This window comes from Elephas maximus, chromosome 1 (assembly GCF_024166365.1).
Source record: "Elephas maximus indicus isolate mEleMax1 chromosome 1, mEleMax1 primary haplotype, whole genome shotgun sequence".
In the NCBI taxonomy this organism is placed as follows: Eukaryota; Metazoa; Chordata; class Mammalia; order Proboscidea; family Elephantidae; genus Elephas; species Elephas maximus.
Window position 1 is genome coordinate 62,626,662 of NC_064819.1, and position 14,728 is coordinate 62,641,389.

Genomic DNA, 14,728 nt, shown 5'->3' on the forward strand with positions numbered 1-14,728 from the left:
CAGCCCTCGTCACGGGCTTTGGAGAGCGACGAAGCTCCCTCGTCCAACTCAATCCCCGCGCCCTGGATCCGGCTGGGGCCGCGCCGGGTCTCTAGGTCTTTGACGAATTGGAGCGAGCGACGCCGAGTGCAAGGCCGCCTTAGCCGTCCCCAACCCTACCCTAGCGCCGGCTCCAGAGCCCAAGCCCGGGCGCCAGCGCCGCGCGGCGCCGGGGGAGAAGCAGCTGTTGCCAACAGCTGGGGGGCGGTGGCGCCTGGCGCCCCAGGTGCGGCCGCGGCCAATCGCAGGCGTGCGGCCCGCCCCCTCCCCAGCCAGGCGCCGACCCCCGGCCAGCGGGGGAAGGGAGCAGAGAGGTGGAGAGCAGTCCCCGGCACACTGGTCTTCCAGCTTCCGCGGCGGGAGAGAGAGCTAAAGCCGAAGCAGCGCGGAGTCCCCCAGCCCCGGCCCCACCGCGCGCCCGCCCACCTCCGCGCGCGGACGCTCTCCCAGCGGACCCTACCCACGCCCCGCCCAAGCCACCTAATTTCTAAGACGGAAAAATCTACCTCTCAACGCACCCACTTCTTCGCTTGAGGACCACCCTCTTTCCATTTTGGGCCTCCCCGGCAGATGAGTGGAAACCGCTGGCACATTCTCTAGAACCGAATCCTAACCCAAACGATCCGGAGAATTTGTACCGTGACCGGCAGGGGGGGCGGCAGGAGAGAGCGAAGTCAAGTCTCCGGAGCTGCTGGCGACTTCGGAAGCCGCGCGCTCCGCGCCCTCGGCCGCCCCCGGCCGCTCGCCCCCACCGCGCCGCCGCCTTCGCCCCCGGGCGCGCCCTTGGCCCCCGCCGACCGCGAAAGGGTGCGGGAGACGCGGAGCCGGAGGAGGAGGCGCAGCCGCTGCCCCAGCCGCAGCCGCAGCCGGAGCCCGAGCCGCGGGGCGGGCGCGAAGATGCACACGACCCAGAAAGACACCACGTACACCAAGATCTTCGTCGGGGGGCTGCCCTACCACACCACCGACGCCAGCCTGCGCAAGTACTTCGAGGTCTTCGGCGAGATCGAGGAGGCGGTGGTCATCACCGACCGGCAGACGGGCAAGTCCCGGGGCTATGGATTTGTAAGTTGCGCGGATTGGGGGAGGGGGGTGACAAAGAGCCCGGCGGGGAGATGGCGCGGGAGCGGGGAGGAAAGGAGTGACTCTTGGCCCCCAGGGTCGGAGTTTGGAGTGAGGGGCCCAGCGTGGCCGTGGGAGGAACCTGCGGGCGTGAGCGCTCTTCTCCGCAGCTCCGGGCTAAACTGAAACTTTGCGCGCGGCGGAGCTGTGGAAGGGAGGGCCGGCGCCCCTGCCTCTTAGGGTTCCAAGAGGATCCAGGGGGATGCGCTGTAGGGGGAGGGGCGCAGCAGGGGTGGAAGGAGAGCATTGTATTGACCATTGGATTTAGAGGTGCGGAGGGTTGGGAGGGAGGGGCCGCAGCCCTGCAGAATTGTATTCCCGGGTTGGAGGCAGGTGGTTAAGCGCGCGGTTGCTTTGTCAAAATGTGTGTGTCTTCTGGCGTCCCGGCTGGGGCAGAGAGAGAACACCCCAGGAGGTCCTCCTCTCATGCCACCGCCCCTCTTCTTTTAAAATTGCAAAGGTAGGTTCTTTAAAAGGTGACCCTATGGCTCTTTGCCGAAATGAAACAGAGCATATCAAGCTTTCTGGAGATTTAAGCTCGGCAATTCATCTGCCGAGAAGCAGCGAGCCCCAGAGTAGGACAATAGCTATTGTCGTTGGGGATATGTTTGCGGGTGGCTGGGCTCACCGGGCGGATGTGAGGCTGGGCTTACTTGAAAGCAAACAGTGGCTCTCAGGCAGATCTAGGGACACTGGGAGTAGGAAGGCTCTAGAGGCGTTCTGAAACGGAATTCTGGCTCACGAATGTCAACTAGGCCCTACTAGCACTCTTAAGACTTAGGAGTGGGGGTGTCCTTATTATTATTTTGGCGAGGAGGGGCGAACAATGAGTAAGGCCTAGCAAAAAAAAAGAAATAAAAGAAAAAGTTTGAGAACCCCTCAGTTTTACCACGTACGACTTCTCTAGTGTGATTCTTGGCTTTTCCTTCAGGGGTTAATTTAGCACTTTGTGTGTGTGTCTGTGTGTGTGTATATGTTGCTAAGGTCACCATGGCTGACCGGGCTGCTGCGGAAAGGGCCTGCAAGGATCCCAACCCCATCATTGATGGCAGGAAGGCCAATGTGAATCTGGCATACTTGGGAGCAAAACCTAGGATCATGCAACCAGGTGAGGAATGCCTGTCACCCCCCACCCTCCATCAGAGCCCCCCACTTGTGAATAGTAAGAATCTCTGATGCCCAAAACATTGGGTCCCTTAGAATCTGTAGATGTGTTTAGTAAACTTGAGCCATAGTTAGTCATTCTACCAAGGCCTTTAAAATAAATGAGAGCTGCAGACACTCCTTTCAGGAGCTGAAATGTACCTGTATAGGCAGGTATCTAATGTACAAAAATAGATCTTGGAGTTGTAGTCCACTCTCAGTTTTCCAACTCTTAGCGACATGTAGATAATTCACATACGGATTATGTGGGCCAAACTTGTCAACTCCAGCTAGTTATAGTTCCCTGCATAGTCTTGTCTCTCCTTTTACCACCAGTTGCCCTGTGCTCACAGCAGGTAATCTGACTTGTACACAGACCCAGGAGAAGTATGGGGATGGGGTTAGTGTCAGGTTTGTAAAGCTGTGACTTAGAATCACAGGATATTAGCCATGGAAGAAAATGGAGAGATTTCCCCTAGTCAAGGGCCCTCCTGTTATAGATGAAGCATCTTAGAGATGAGAAATCATTTACTACAAAGTTATGTGGCAGTTGGTCACCGAAAGGGAAGCATCGTCTTGTCTGTGTGAAAATATGTCCTTTGGGATTATTTGCAACACCGCCCTTTGCATTAATACAAATAATTGAGAGTTGACTATTGAGAGAGTGTAATCTTTCTCTTGGGTAAGTGGCTTTGCTTGATTAAATTATATAGTCCTAACACTTTCCATCTGAAGTTTTGGAAAGAGGTTGACACTTCCATCCAAGCTGATTTGAAAGGAAACTGGGTTGTCCAGAAAGCGAGGGCATGTACAAATACTGAAGAGCATTAAATAATATATAAGGAATCCCTGGGTGGTGCAGTGGTTAAATGCTTGGCTACTAGCCAAAAGGTCAGTGGTTCAAACCCACCCAGAGGTGCCTGGGAAGACAGGCCTAGAGATCTGCTTCAAAAGGTCACAGCCTAGAAAGTCCTATGGAGCAGTTCTACTCTGCACCCATGGGGTTGCCATGAGTCAGAATTGGCTTGATTGCCACTAAAGACAACAATGTATTTGTCTATTATACCATGTGTATATATTATCCAGAAGAGAAGGAAAGGAGAATTTATTTTTGTGAATTTTGAGTACTCTAAAGCTGCAAAACCCAGTTCTTCCAGAGCGTTGTCTACAGCATTCCAAAACCAGCGTTCCAATTTACAAAAGCTTTTTATAGACGGTGATTCAGGATTTTACGAATATTTGTGACATGTAACTTCATTGTCAAGTCCTATTGTTCTTGTTTTTATTTCACAAGAAGTGTCCCTGGTCTCATTTTCTAAAGCCCTGTTCTATGTCTGTCCAATAAACTTTGCAGATATGTATTTTTTCAAACTTTCCACTTGAGCCTATTAAAATCTTTATTTGGGATCAACAGTAACACTTATAAAACTGATTCAAAAATTATAGATGTAATATTTCCTCTAAAGTATTAAAAGAATAGTTATTTTTTTCTAGTGAAAGTTGTGATTGCATTTTATATGTTCTAGTAATGTGCACAAATAGAGAATGTGGTGTGTTTTGTTGTTAGGTTTTGCGTTTGGTGTTCAACAGCTTCATCCAGCCCTTATACAAAGACCTTTTGGGTAAGTCCATTGAACAGGCCCTCCTCCGTTTCAATACATTTGTTAAACCTGCCTCTTTGTTATAGACACACAAGACATCATGTCACTGAATTTTCCTGGTTAAACATATTTGTATATGCTTGTCTATTTTTAATGCTGATACTATAAATATTTTTAGATGAGTCAAGTTATGTGACCAAGTATGCAGCCTCCAAACCAGACAAATTTTGAGCTTATGATAAAACAAAACAAAAATACCAGGTATGACTCATGTCCAAGGTGATTGTGCCCCCTCACCGTTACTGCTGTTCAACTTGACTCAATTGTATTTATCTCTTTCTAACCTGACAGGGCTCGTATACAGTTAAGCTAACTGATCAGAAGGATACGATGATAAGAGGTGGAATAGTTCTGTTTGGAATTAAACTCTGTAACCAGTAGACTCAGACACACAAGCTCAGATGGTGATTAACGATGCATGGATGTTGGTGTTGTTTTTTATTTTTCACAATAGTCAATAGACCTCCGTGTGCTTTATTTTATTTATTACAGTAATGAAGTGGTGTTGATAGCTAAACTGTGTGCTTTTTTTTACTTAATTGAAAAGAGCTGTAGTGAAAGTGTTTTCTTTTCCTCGGGGAAGGGGCTCTTTGTGTTTTTGGTTTTGGTGGTGGTGTTGAGGAGTGTTGACTTTTTACTTTGCCATGGGAAGCAAAGGGCCTTTTTTTTGTTTGTTTCTTGCTTTTAAGCTGTAGCCTGTGACTTCCACTTACCCGTATTTTTGTAGTGAGTGCTAAATGGTGTGATTTCTTTCTGTAAGAATACAGATTCATTGCTTGCATGTCCTGAGTTTCTGTTTTACTGGGGGAGTTTTCTGGGAATGGGTTCTTTTGCAATGTGTATCTACTTTTAGGCCTTCTAATTTAAAGGTCCAGCTGTCCTCATCCGATTTCATTAACACTATCCAGTTTTTTAAGTAGAGTAGCACTAACTTTCACTTTTCAGACCTAACCCAGGTGAACAGCCTGCTCATATTTGTGTTCTCTCTGGGTGCTGTGATTAACAGCTTTCCTTATCTGAGCTCCCCACTTCCCTCCCATTCAGACATAAGATGGGTGGAATATCACCTACTTCCTAAATTTATTCTGAACACTCAAGTCTATTTTGGCTGTGTTCTAGCCGATCAGCATTCCTGTAACTTGAATGCCAGGAATTTAAACGTCTTTTTTAAAGGTTCTAGCTGTTCAATATATATTATGTGGTCCGCAATAGTTTCTTCTCCAGTTTAACACCTCAACGTCAACATGTGTAACCTCAAAGGTTGAAACCTGTCTTCATAGATAGATAGACCAAAAATAATAATAATCTGACTTGGAAAAGTCAAGTTATGTTTCCCATGAATACCCTCTTATAACCCTACCTTTAACATATGAGTGCCTTACTCTTACAGCCAACTCTTAACTTTTTTTTTTTAACTGTTGAAGAGAGTCTTCTGTCCAACATGATCAGAAAGGGTCTTCGTATACCCATAGCTATTTGTCAAAGCCCCATCCAAACCAACCTGGACATGGACAACAAATAGTGTGCTGATGACTCCAACTACTTCTCTAGGATGCCATCCCCCAGTGGTCTAGACTGTGTGTTTAAGGTAGAATTAGGGAGGAGAACATATGACTTGAGAAGGGATGGTGAGCTTTGTCGTGGCCTTATGCTAATAATCTTGGAACAGTTAGAAAAGTAAATCAATCAACAGGTATTAGCTTGTGTCTATTTTTTACTGTGCTAGTGGGTGAGGCAAAATGAAGAAATGGCACTTTAGTTTGGGAAACAAATCAAACACAAACCAGTCAGGAATTACTTGGTATCGTGTCAAGTACAAGATGAATTCAGAGTAGCAAGAAAATAGATGTGCTGGAGGAGTTGGACAGAGCTTGTAGGGGAGGTAGACTTGATCTAGACTTGGGCCAATGAGTATATCTTGGAGAGGTGGAAAGAGGAATAGACACGTCTGGAAGGGGTAGGATGATGAGGTGAATGTGAATAAAGACACCGAGAAGAAAAGACCTAGTGCGTGCAGAAACCAGACTGTTGATGGAGGGTCTTAAGAGCTAGATATAGAAATTAAGACTAGTTGTGTTGGTCTTTGTAGATCCTTGAAAAAGAAAGTAACAGAAGGAAAATAAGATCACCCAGAGTAAGCTGTGTCATTTGGAAATTTTAAGTCAAGTGTGTTTTGATGGCAGCCTTGTGTTTTTCATCTCTCCTAATATTCACTGTCTTTATAAGGGATGGCGATTATTACTGTTTGCGTAAATTGTTTGAACTTGAGATCTGTATTAGGAATAGATAGCATTCCAGATGAAACAAGCAAGCCTTCTTTTTCTTTGTTAAGGGGCTCTCAGCATTGCTCTAGTCCCCAGAGTCTGTACCTAACAAATCACACCTGGTCATCCTAAATTATGTTCGAACGCCACATGTTCTTATTTTAGTCCTGTAAAGAAGCTTGAGAATTTTTTGTGTTACTCAAGGTGTTTGAAGTTCTAGTAACTGAACTATTTTTTATGTGGTCCCTAAACAGCTCCCAGATTACTCTGTACCATTTAAGACAAAACCTTGGCCTGAAGGAACGTAACACAGTGGGAAGATAGATAGAAACTTATGGATTTGCTGAAAAGTATCATAAATATTTTATGTTTGGAAGAAGATTTTCTTGTTGAAACCTTAGAGAAGAGAGACTGTGGATCTGTGCACAGAAATTTCTAGGTAGTTTAGATCAGGTTGAAAATACACGTAAACATTCGCTCAGTACATCTTTTAAGTGTTCAGTTTTGTGCCAGGTGTGTTAACTCTGTGCTAGGTGCTGGACCACCCACTAAGGAGGTAGGAGAGGTGCTTACCAGCATTAACTGTACATTTGCTCCATGCTTGGCACTGATAAGGGATTTCTATAAATTACATAATATTATCCTCACAATAATTCTTTGATGAAGGCACTATTAATATCCTTCCTCTGGGTGAAAAAACAAACAAACCAACCTGAGACACACACACACACACACACACACACACAGAGACACACACACGAAGAGATTAATTAGCTTCCCTGGGGTCACAGGGCTTGGAAGTGATGGAGGCCGATTTTGGTTCAGAGTCATGGTCTGTCTGACCTCAAAGGCTGTATTCTTTCCTCCATGTCAGGCTGTACCCAAAAAAGACACAACTCCATTCTCTCGTAATCTAGTAAGAAAACCGACAAGCACCCCAGAGTGCTCTCTGTGTAGCTTCAGATAAGGAAGAGAGACATCCAGTTGGTGTAATCCAGGAAGTCTTCAAGAAGGAGGTAGAAGTTGACCTAGGTTTTAAAGGATGACGGAAGATAGGGAGCTCGTTTATTGAGTACCTACTTTATTCATCATAGTAGATTCTTCACATAGGTTATTTAATATACAACAAATCAGGGTTGAAAATACTAGGTCCATTTCATAGATGAGAAATGTGAGATTGAAAGGAAAAAGCAAATTGCTAAAGGCCCTATGCGTAATGAGTGGGAAAGTGAGGGCAGGGGTCCCTGGGTGGTGCAGATGTTTGAGTGCTGGACTACTAACTGAAAGGTTAGCGCTTCAAACCCACCCAGAGGCACCTTGGAAGACAGGCCTGGTGATCTGCGTCTGAAAGGTCACGATCTTGAAAGCCCTATGGAGCAGTTCTACTCTGCACACATGGGGTCACCATGAGTCAGAATCGACTCGATGCAACTAACACCAATAACAACAACAAGAGCGAGGATGGGTGGAGGTGGAGTGGGGACTGGCATCTCCGGTGGAAAGATGAGATGGACAAAAATGAGGATCTAAGAAAGTCTGGCATGTTTAGGAACATTAAGGAGCCCAGTTGTCCTGGGTTCAAAGAAAGGTAGAAGGGAATACTGGAAAGAAAGTTTGGAGCCAGAATCCTAAAGGGTCTAGGATGCCAAGGTTTAAGAAATCCACATTTCGTTTGTTACGATATTAAGGGCCAGGGAGTACTTTGAGCAAGCGAATGAGGGGCAGACTCTGTCAAAACTGTGCAATTGTTTAGAAGAAGAACCAGTTTATTATATCGCTTCAAAAATCAGAGAGAAGTCAGAGGGACATAAAGAGATGGGAAGAAAAGGAAAGCGTAGGAATTCTGTTTGAAAATTGCTGGAAGTATCTGCTTTGCACTTGTCCTTTTGTAATTGCTAGGCATGTCCCTTAGACTATTACGATGGTGCAAACGGTTAACTCACTTGACTGCTAACTGAAATGTTGGAGGTTCAAGTCCACCCAGAGGTGTCTCAAAAGAAAGGCATTGCAATCTGATTTTGAAAAACCAGCCTTTGAAAACCCCACAGAGCACAGTCCTACTCTGAGACACTTGGGGTCGCCATGAGTCGGAATCGACTCAACAGCAACCGGGGGTGATGGTGGACTATTAAAGGAACTCCTAATATAGGGATTGCTTCCAAGGTGCCCCCTTACCCTCTGTCCAATTCTGCCTTCCTTCCTGAACTGAGTGAGATATTTTAGGCTTTCCATGGCCTCCAGCATTCTCCTTTTCCCTGAACCTTAAAGGACTCTAGGTTTTCATTTGACTTCCGGACATCTTCCTACTTTTGCCAGACTTCATGTAGAATTCTTATCTTCCAGGGAACCGCACGCTCTCATTGGTCTGCATTATCAAAGCAAAGTGACTTCTCCATGGAAAATAAAGGCAGAAACAAGAGCCTCTAAACAACCCCACTTATTGCTTAATGCTTACTTCACACCCACGCGCACACATAATTTTATCCTTCCTCTTTGTAGGATAAGCTTGTTGTGGTTAACACTTTCATTCAAACCTGTGAACCTTGCAATCACTGTGTTGTCTTTTGGAACTCTGGGAGTGTAAGGGGTTAATGTTTTGGTATCAGTGAGCTTCTTGCTGGCTGGCCTTTGTAGCTGATAGATGTTTTACTTTGGCCTTATAAAGACATTTTACCCGCTGGAAACCCTTGTCGCATGACAGGATCAAAAATAGCCCGGCTGCAGCCCCTGCTGTCCATCACCACATGCAAACTGGCATGACAGCGGCCTCGCTTAGCAGCGTCCCCACACTGTGATCGAGGCGACCTCCCGGCACAGTGTTTCCTAAAGCCACACCTGTTGCTACAAGCGAGCCAGTCACCTGACCTGCAGAAAAGTTTTGAGTGTGTGTACGACCATGCGTCTGGTTTCTGACAAGCAGTTAAGAACATCCCTGAGTGTCCTCTGAAACACTTTGATGACGTCGTTTCTCCTGGCACTGGGAAAGATCTACAAGTCTACTAAAACTCAGGTTATTTTTATCACTGGGGTCAAAGCTGGCTACCCTCTGTGATAAATACATCTTTTCCATGGATGTTCATTAATGAGTGCTTTTAGTGAAACGCCAAAAAGACAAAGCAAAATCTGTGTTTTAAAAATCAGAATGCAAGGCTTTCTGGTTTGAGTTCGTTCACATTTAAAGGTTGTGCTTGTACATTCTGTAGGTTTTTGGGCTTTGTCAACAACCACATGGCATGTTGGTGTTGTACTTTTAGAAATCCAGGGGTTTCTCGTGGAGATTATATTAAAGAAAGATGAAAATAAACCAGATAGTCATGGTAGTGTTTTAAGTGGGCAATAATGAATCACAAGAGTGAGCATTGAGATGCATGGGTTTTTTTGTTTTTGTTTTTTTAAGACCTCTTGTGATTTATGTTTTTAACCAAATTAACTTTCAAGTAAGGTCATTGGAGTCTGTTTTGTCTGTGATCTGTGATTGCATCATTTTAAAAGATACTTGATTTTGTTTCACTTTCTTGAACGTTCTGCAGGATAATAGAAGAATAGAATTGATTTGTACAGAATTCTTACTAACAGGACAGAATTAAAACAAATACGCTAATAAACCTATTTCTGTTGATTTGGAGGATAAGACAGTTAATGGATGTGCAAATAAAAAAATGTTTCCTAACTCTTAAAACTATATAAACCATCTAAGTTGCTAATAATTTTGAGATATTTAGTATTTCCCTGTCCCCCCCCTCCCTTTCCCTCAACCTCATTGTTTCCCCAAACCCCTTCTGTCTGTCTTGCATAGAGATAAACAAGCTGGCTGACCCTCAGTTGCCTGCTAGTCAAACAGGTTTGATTGACCGCTGGGTCCTTATGAATTTTATGGGGAAAACAGAAAGAAAGAAAGAAAGTGTGCTGCACCTCTCTTTGGGAATCACTGCCGTGAATGTGAATAGCATTTCTGTAGCTTCCCACAACAGCCTCTGTGACGAGAGTGAGCTGCACTACAGTTCGTTTGAGGAGTGTGATTCTGCTGTGTTTACCACACTTGTGAACTTTTAAACTCCTTTTTTATTTTGTCGCCTGCTTCTTTTTTTGTTGTTGTTTTTGTATTATTATTATTTTTAATAAGGGTGACTGAGGTTGCAGAGAGATTAATGTGTGCTGAGTCTGCCTAGCAATTTCAAGTAGGGTTGCCATGATAATAAACACTTATCATTGAAGCCAGATATTTTGTTGAAATTTCTTTTCGTTTGGACAAACTGGCCTACGCCCCATGGGATTGAATGAATGATCATGGATTACCTTTGAGTCCCGCAGTCACTGCGAAGAATGTTTCTATTTGCTAAACATCGTTCTTTTATGAACGGATTACAAAATTTTCTAAAGTCTTAGCCAATTAAGCGTTTGTTAAGTACGTCTTACCTTCATAGCCTTCATGAACCTTAATTTATTTTCCAAACTTTGGATAAATGATATTTAATGGCTCTAAATAATCATAAAAATTCCCACAGGGGGGTGTTGTGATATTTTTATTGTTGTTTGAATTCTTTCTGGGCACTATGCGACTTTGGCTACCGCCAGAGTAATTTCAATGAACCACTAGAAAGTAGATATTGTGGCAACCCTATGCTCATAATAACCACTAAATTTGAGTTTGTCTTATTTCTGGACAATGAATGCTACAGAGAGGAGGTAATAGCTGCCTGACTTTGTTTTCCGTTTTTCAACAGGATACCTGCCCACTATGTCTATCCGCAGGCTTTTGTGCAGCCTGGAGTTGTAATTCCGCATGTCCAACCAACAGCAGCTGCTGCCTCCACCACACCTTACATTGATTACACTGGAGCCGCTTACGCACAGTACTCAGCGGCAGCAGCTGCTGCTGCCGCCGCTGCCGCCGCCTATGACCAGTACCCCTACGCAGCCTCTCCAGCTGCTGCAGGCTATGTCACCGCTGGGGGCTATGGCTACGCAGTCCAACAGCCAATCACCGCCGCGGCACCTGGGACAGCTGCTGCCGCCGCTGCAGCTGCTGCCGCCGCTGCCGCATTTGGCCAGTATCAGCCTCAGCAGCTGCAAACAGACCGAATGCAATAGTCCAGCCATCTGATCAAAGTTGAATTGTTCTCTCTTCTCCCCCCTCCCCCAATTTCCCAATTCTTAGTAGGTAATGAGAGTGTTAATTGACTTAACAGCTTTACAAAGAAAAAGGAAAAAAAAAAAAAAAAAAAGCTATGCTATTGCAGAGCAGAGGTTTTTTTTTTTTTTTTTTTTTTTTTTTTTTAAATACTCCAGTTGTGTCCCTGGATGAGAACGAGGTGAGAATGAGGGGAGCCCGTGCAGGTTTGGAAATCAGTCCCACAGACCCTGAGTCAACGAAATGATGCAGGAGTAGCAATGGAATTTCACTTTTCTAATGGGGTTTTTATTTTTGCTCTTTTTATAGTATCAGGGAAGCAAACTGCCTTTTACAAGTTAGAAAATGCTATTTGAATCTAGTTGAACCAGGGAATACAGAGTGAGCAATATGTAGCTTGAATTACCTTTAAAAGCAAGACTTTTTTTAAACCAAGTGTTTGAAAGCACTGATTGTCATTTTTAGCAGTCACTACGGCCTATAGAACTTTTTCCGAGTAAGAAGGTAATGTTCTTACTGTCTCAAAAATGGGCATCGAACAATCAATCTGGGAGCGTGGCGGTGGGTGAAATGGTGGACAGGCACCAAAGCTATTTTCTCATCTGTCCTCAGGATGAGTGGAACTGTGGAGCAAGTGATGTGGAAATAATGGGTGCAACAGCTGTACAGACAATCAATAACACACACAGTTCTGGAAAGAACACATCACTTGTGCTTGTTTGATGAGCTTGTCACATTCTAATCCCTCTCCCCATCCTGTTTCAATTTTGGGAAACTTGTATCTGCTGGTGTCAGCAATTCTGATTCTGAAATAGGATCAGGCTTTTACTACAACAGCCTTCTCTTTCTATTTATTGTGTCGACTCGTGGCTTCTGAATAAAGGCAGGCAAAGTTCGCAGACTCTACACCCTTAAGAACTGTCTTAAGGATGTTTATTTTTTTCCCCCCTTTTTAAATAATTTTACACGTTTTAGTATCTATTTCAGAGTCATATTTAAAACTATTTATTAGTGAATACAGTCCATGAGACAACAAGGTTACCGAGATTACAATTCTTCAAAGGTTAATAATGATGTGGTTTATATTGTGCCTTACTAGTAATGCTATTTAAGATATTTATTTTGAAGTTTTACTATGCTGCACTCTAAAGAAAGGACCTTTAGATGTGACACTGTAAAATTATGTATTCATCTCATGGCATAAATTATTTAGTAGGTCTAGATGTAGGGTATTAAATATTAACCTATTCAGCGAAAGATGTTGACTTGGATTTATTTAAATTCGTATGTGCACTGTATAAGAGAGTACTCTTACGTTAACACATTTTAGTTGATTTTAGCTTTTAGGTTTTTTAAACAGGCTATATTGCTAATTTCGTGCTTCCTTCTGTGATTTTTGCTCGTGTAGGTCTCATTTTTCTTGGTAACTCATTAGTCTAACACTCTCCTTATGTAGTTTTTAAATGCTGCTTTACATTTTTCTTCTGAAGCTGCAATACTTGCAATTTTTATTCTTAAACAAAATTGAATACTATTTTACACTGTATTGGATTTTTATACTTGAACAATTTCATACAAGGGAAGACAGGTTAGCATTTTTATGGACTCTCTGCATTATCACTGGATTTACTTTAAGTATTCCCAAACTAGACAGTGTTATGTGATGTAGACATGACTCTCCCGTGCAAATTATTTATTCATTGTGTATATTGCTTTATAACATTTCAGATCTTCTAATCTGTTCACTTGTATTAAATATAATTTTTAAAAACTTCGTGGCATTGTTTCTAATTCTGTAGCAAAGGTGAGCGATTTCTCCTTTTAACCAGAATTCATAGGCATGATTTACATGTAACATTTTCATTGAGCATAACACTTCCTGGACCCCTGTTTTTAAACCTTAAAGTAAATTTCATGAACTCGGCATCGACATTATATTTAACAAATGAACCCTAAAGGACTATTCATGTCACTGAAATTAGGTTAACTGAAGTTGTTTTGGAAGTAGTGGACTGGAGAAAAGACCAGGAATCCCTGGGTAGTGCAGACAATTAATTTGCTCTGCTGCTAACCGAAAGGTTGGAGGTTCACGTCCACCCAGCGGCCTGGCAGTCTACTTCCAAAAAATCAGCCATTGAACATCCTATGTAGCACAGTTCTACTCTGACACACATGGGGTTGCCATGAGTCAGAGTCAACTGGATGGCAGGTCATTGAGAGAGGGGACCAGTCATTCAGAAGCTGGAGTAGCAGAGTTGTGCTAGGATCAGGTTAACTCAGGTTTGCAGCTGAAGTCTACCACTTTCTAGCAATGTGAACTGGAGCGCGGTAGATTCTGTAATCCACTTTTTGGGTGAGGCTCTTTTGGATTTCTCATCTATAATACTGAGACATTAATACCTATCTCACATGGTGATTTAAATATATAAAGTGCATAAACTGCTCAGCACAGGGCCAGCTATATAATAAGCATTTGAGAAGTGATCACGAGTAGTAATAGTAGTAGTTGTAATGCCCAGAATGAAAAATCAAAGGGGAAGTATTGGAATGGTTTTATTTTTTAATTTCTGTCCCGAGGGATGTGGCACTGTCTAAAAAGATGTGTACTGGAATGTCAAATGAGTGACTACCACATTGTCTTAAAGTAAATAGGTTAATGATGGAATGGGTTGTTTGTTGGCCTCTTGGTCTTAATATTTCTTGAATTCATCATATAGTATCTTTTGAACTCCATTCTTTTTCAAAAATTATATGCAGCAGAACATTGTGGTAATAGATAACATCACATTTTCTACTTTAGGATAACTGTCATCCTCTTTGGAAACCATCACAGCCTTAAAACTTTAATTGCTTTTATTTTTCCATGGAAAAACAGATACTACCTTTTCTCCAGGGAGAGAGATTATTACAGCACAAGGTATTATGTTGGATCAGTAAAATAATTTGTACGTTACCTAAATCAGTCGATGCATTAATGATTATTTTATCCTAAAATGGCATGTTTGGATTTTAATTTTTCAGACAATGGAAGGGCACTTTGCTCCTCAATGCAGCAAATATTGCTGAGCTTTAAAATGAAGCATTATTTATCGATTAAAAGTAGGTCAGACAATTCTGGGAAAAGCTTGTCAAAAACAGTCCGACTCAGGAGAGTCAAAAGGCCACCTCCCCTGCCTGTACCTTTCTCGGTGCTGTTTGCTGATCTATACTAGTATCAATATTAGCACTTGTCAGAAGGTAAGGTTTTTACATTGTTGTGCTAAAGCACCTCAACACAAGTTTAAAAAAAAAGTTTTTACTATCTATTAAAAGCGGAGAATAGCCATGACAGTAACTACGTTGGTCAAGCAGACCACTTGCACCTTTCT

At 43.2% G+C, this 14,728-nt stretch overlaps 1 protein-coding gene across 1 annotated transcript; it reads left to right on the forward strand.

Annotated features, from left to right (window-relative positions):
* Nucleotides 1-362: 362 nt before the first annotated feature.
* RBM24 (RNA binding motif protein 24) lies at nucleotides 363-11,489 on the forward strand. Its single transcript, XM_049884505.1, has 4 exons — nucleotides 363-1,104; nucleotides 2,146-2,269; nucleotides 3,872-3,926; nucleotides 10,954-11,489. The coding sequence occupies exons 1-4, from the start codon at nucleotides 937-939 to the stop codon at nucleotides 11,318-11,320; spliced, it is 714 nt and encodes a 237-aa protein (XP_049740462.1). The 5' UTR covers nucleotides 363-936; the 3' UTR covers nucleotides 11,321-11,489.
* The last annotated feature ends 3,239 nt before the right edge of the window (nucleotides 11,490-14,728 follow it).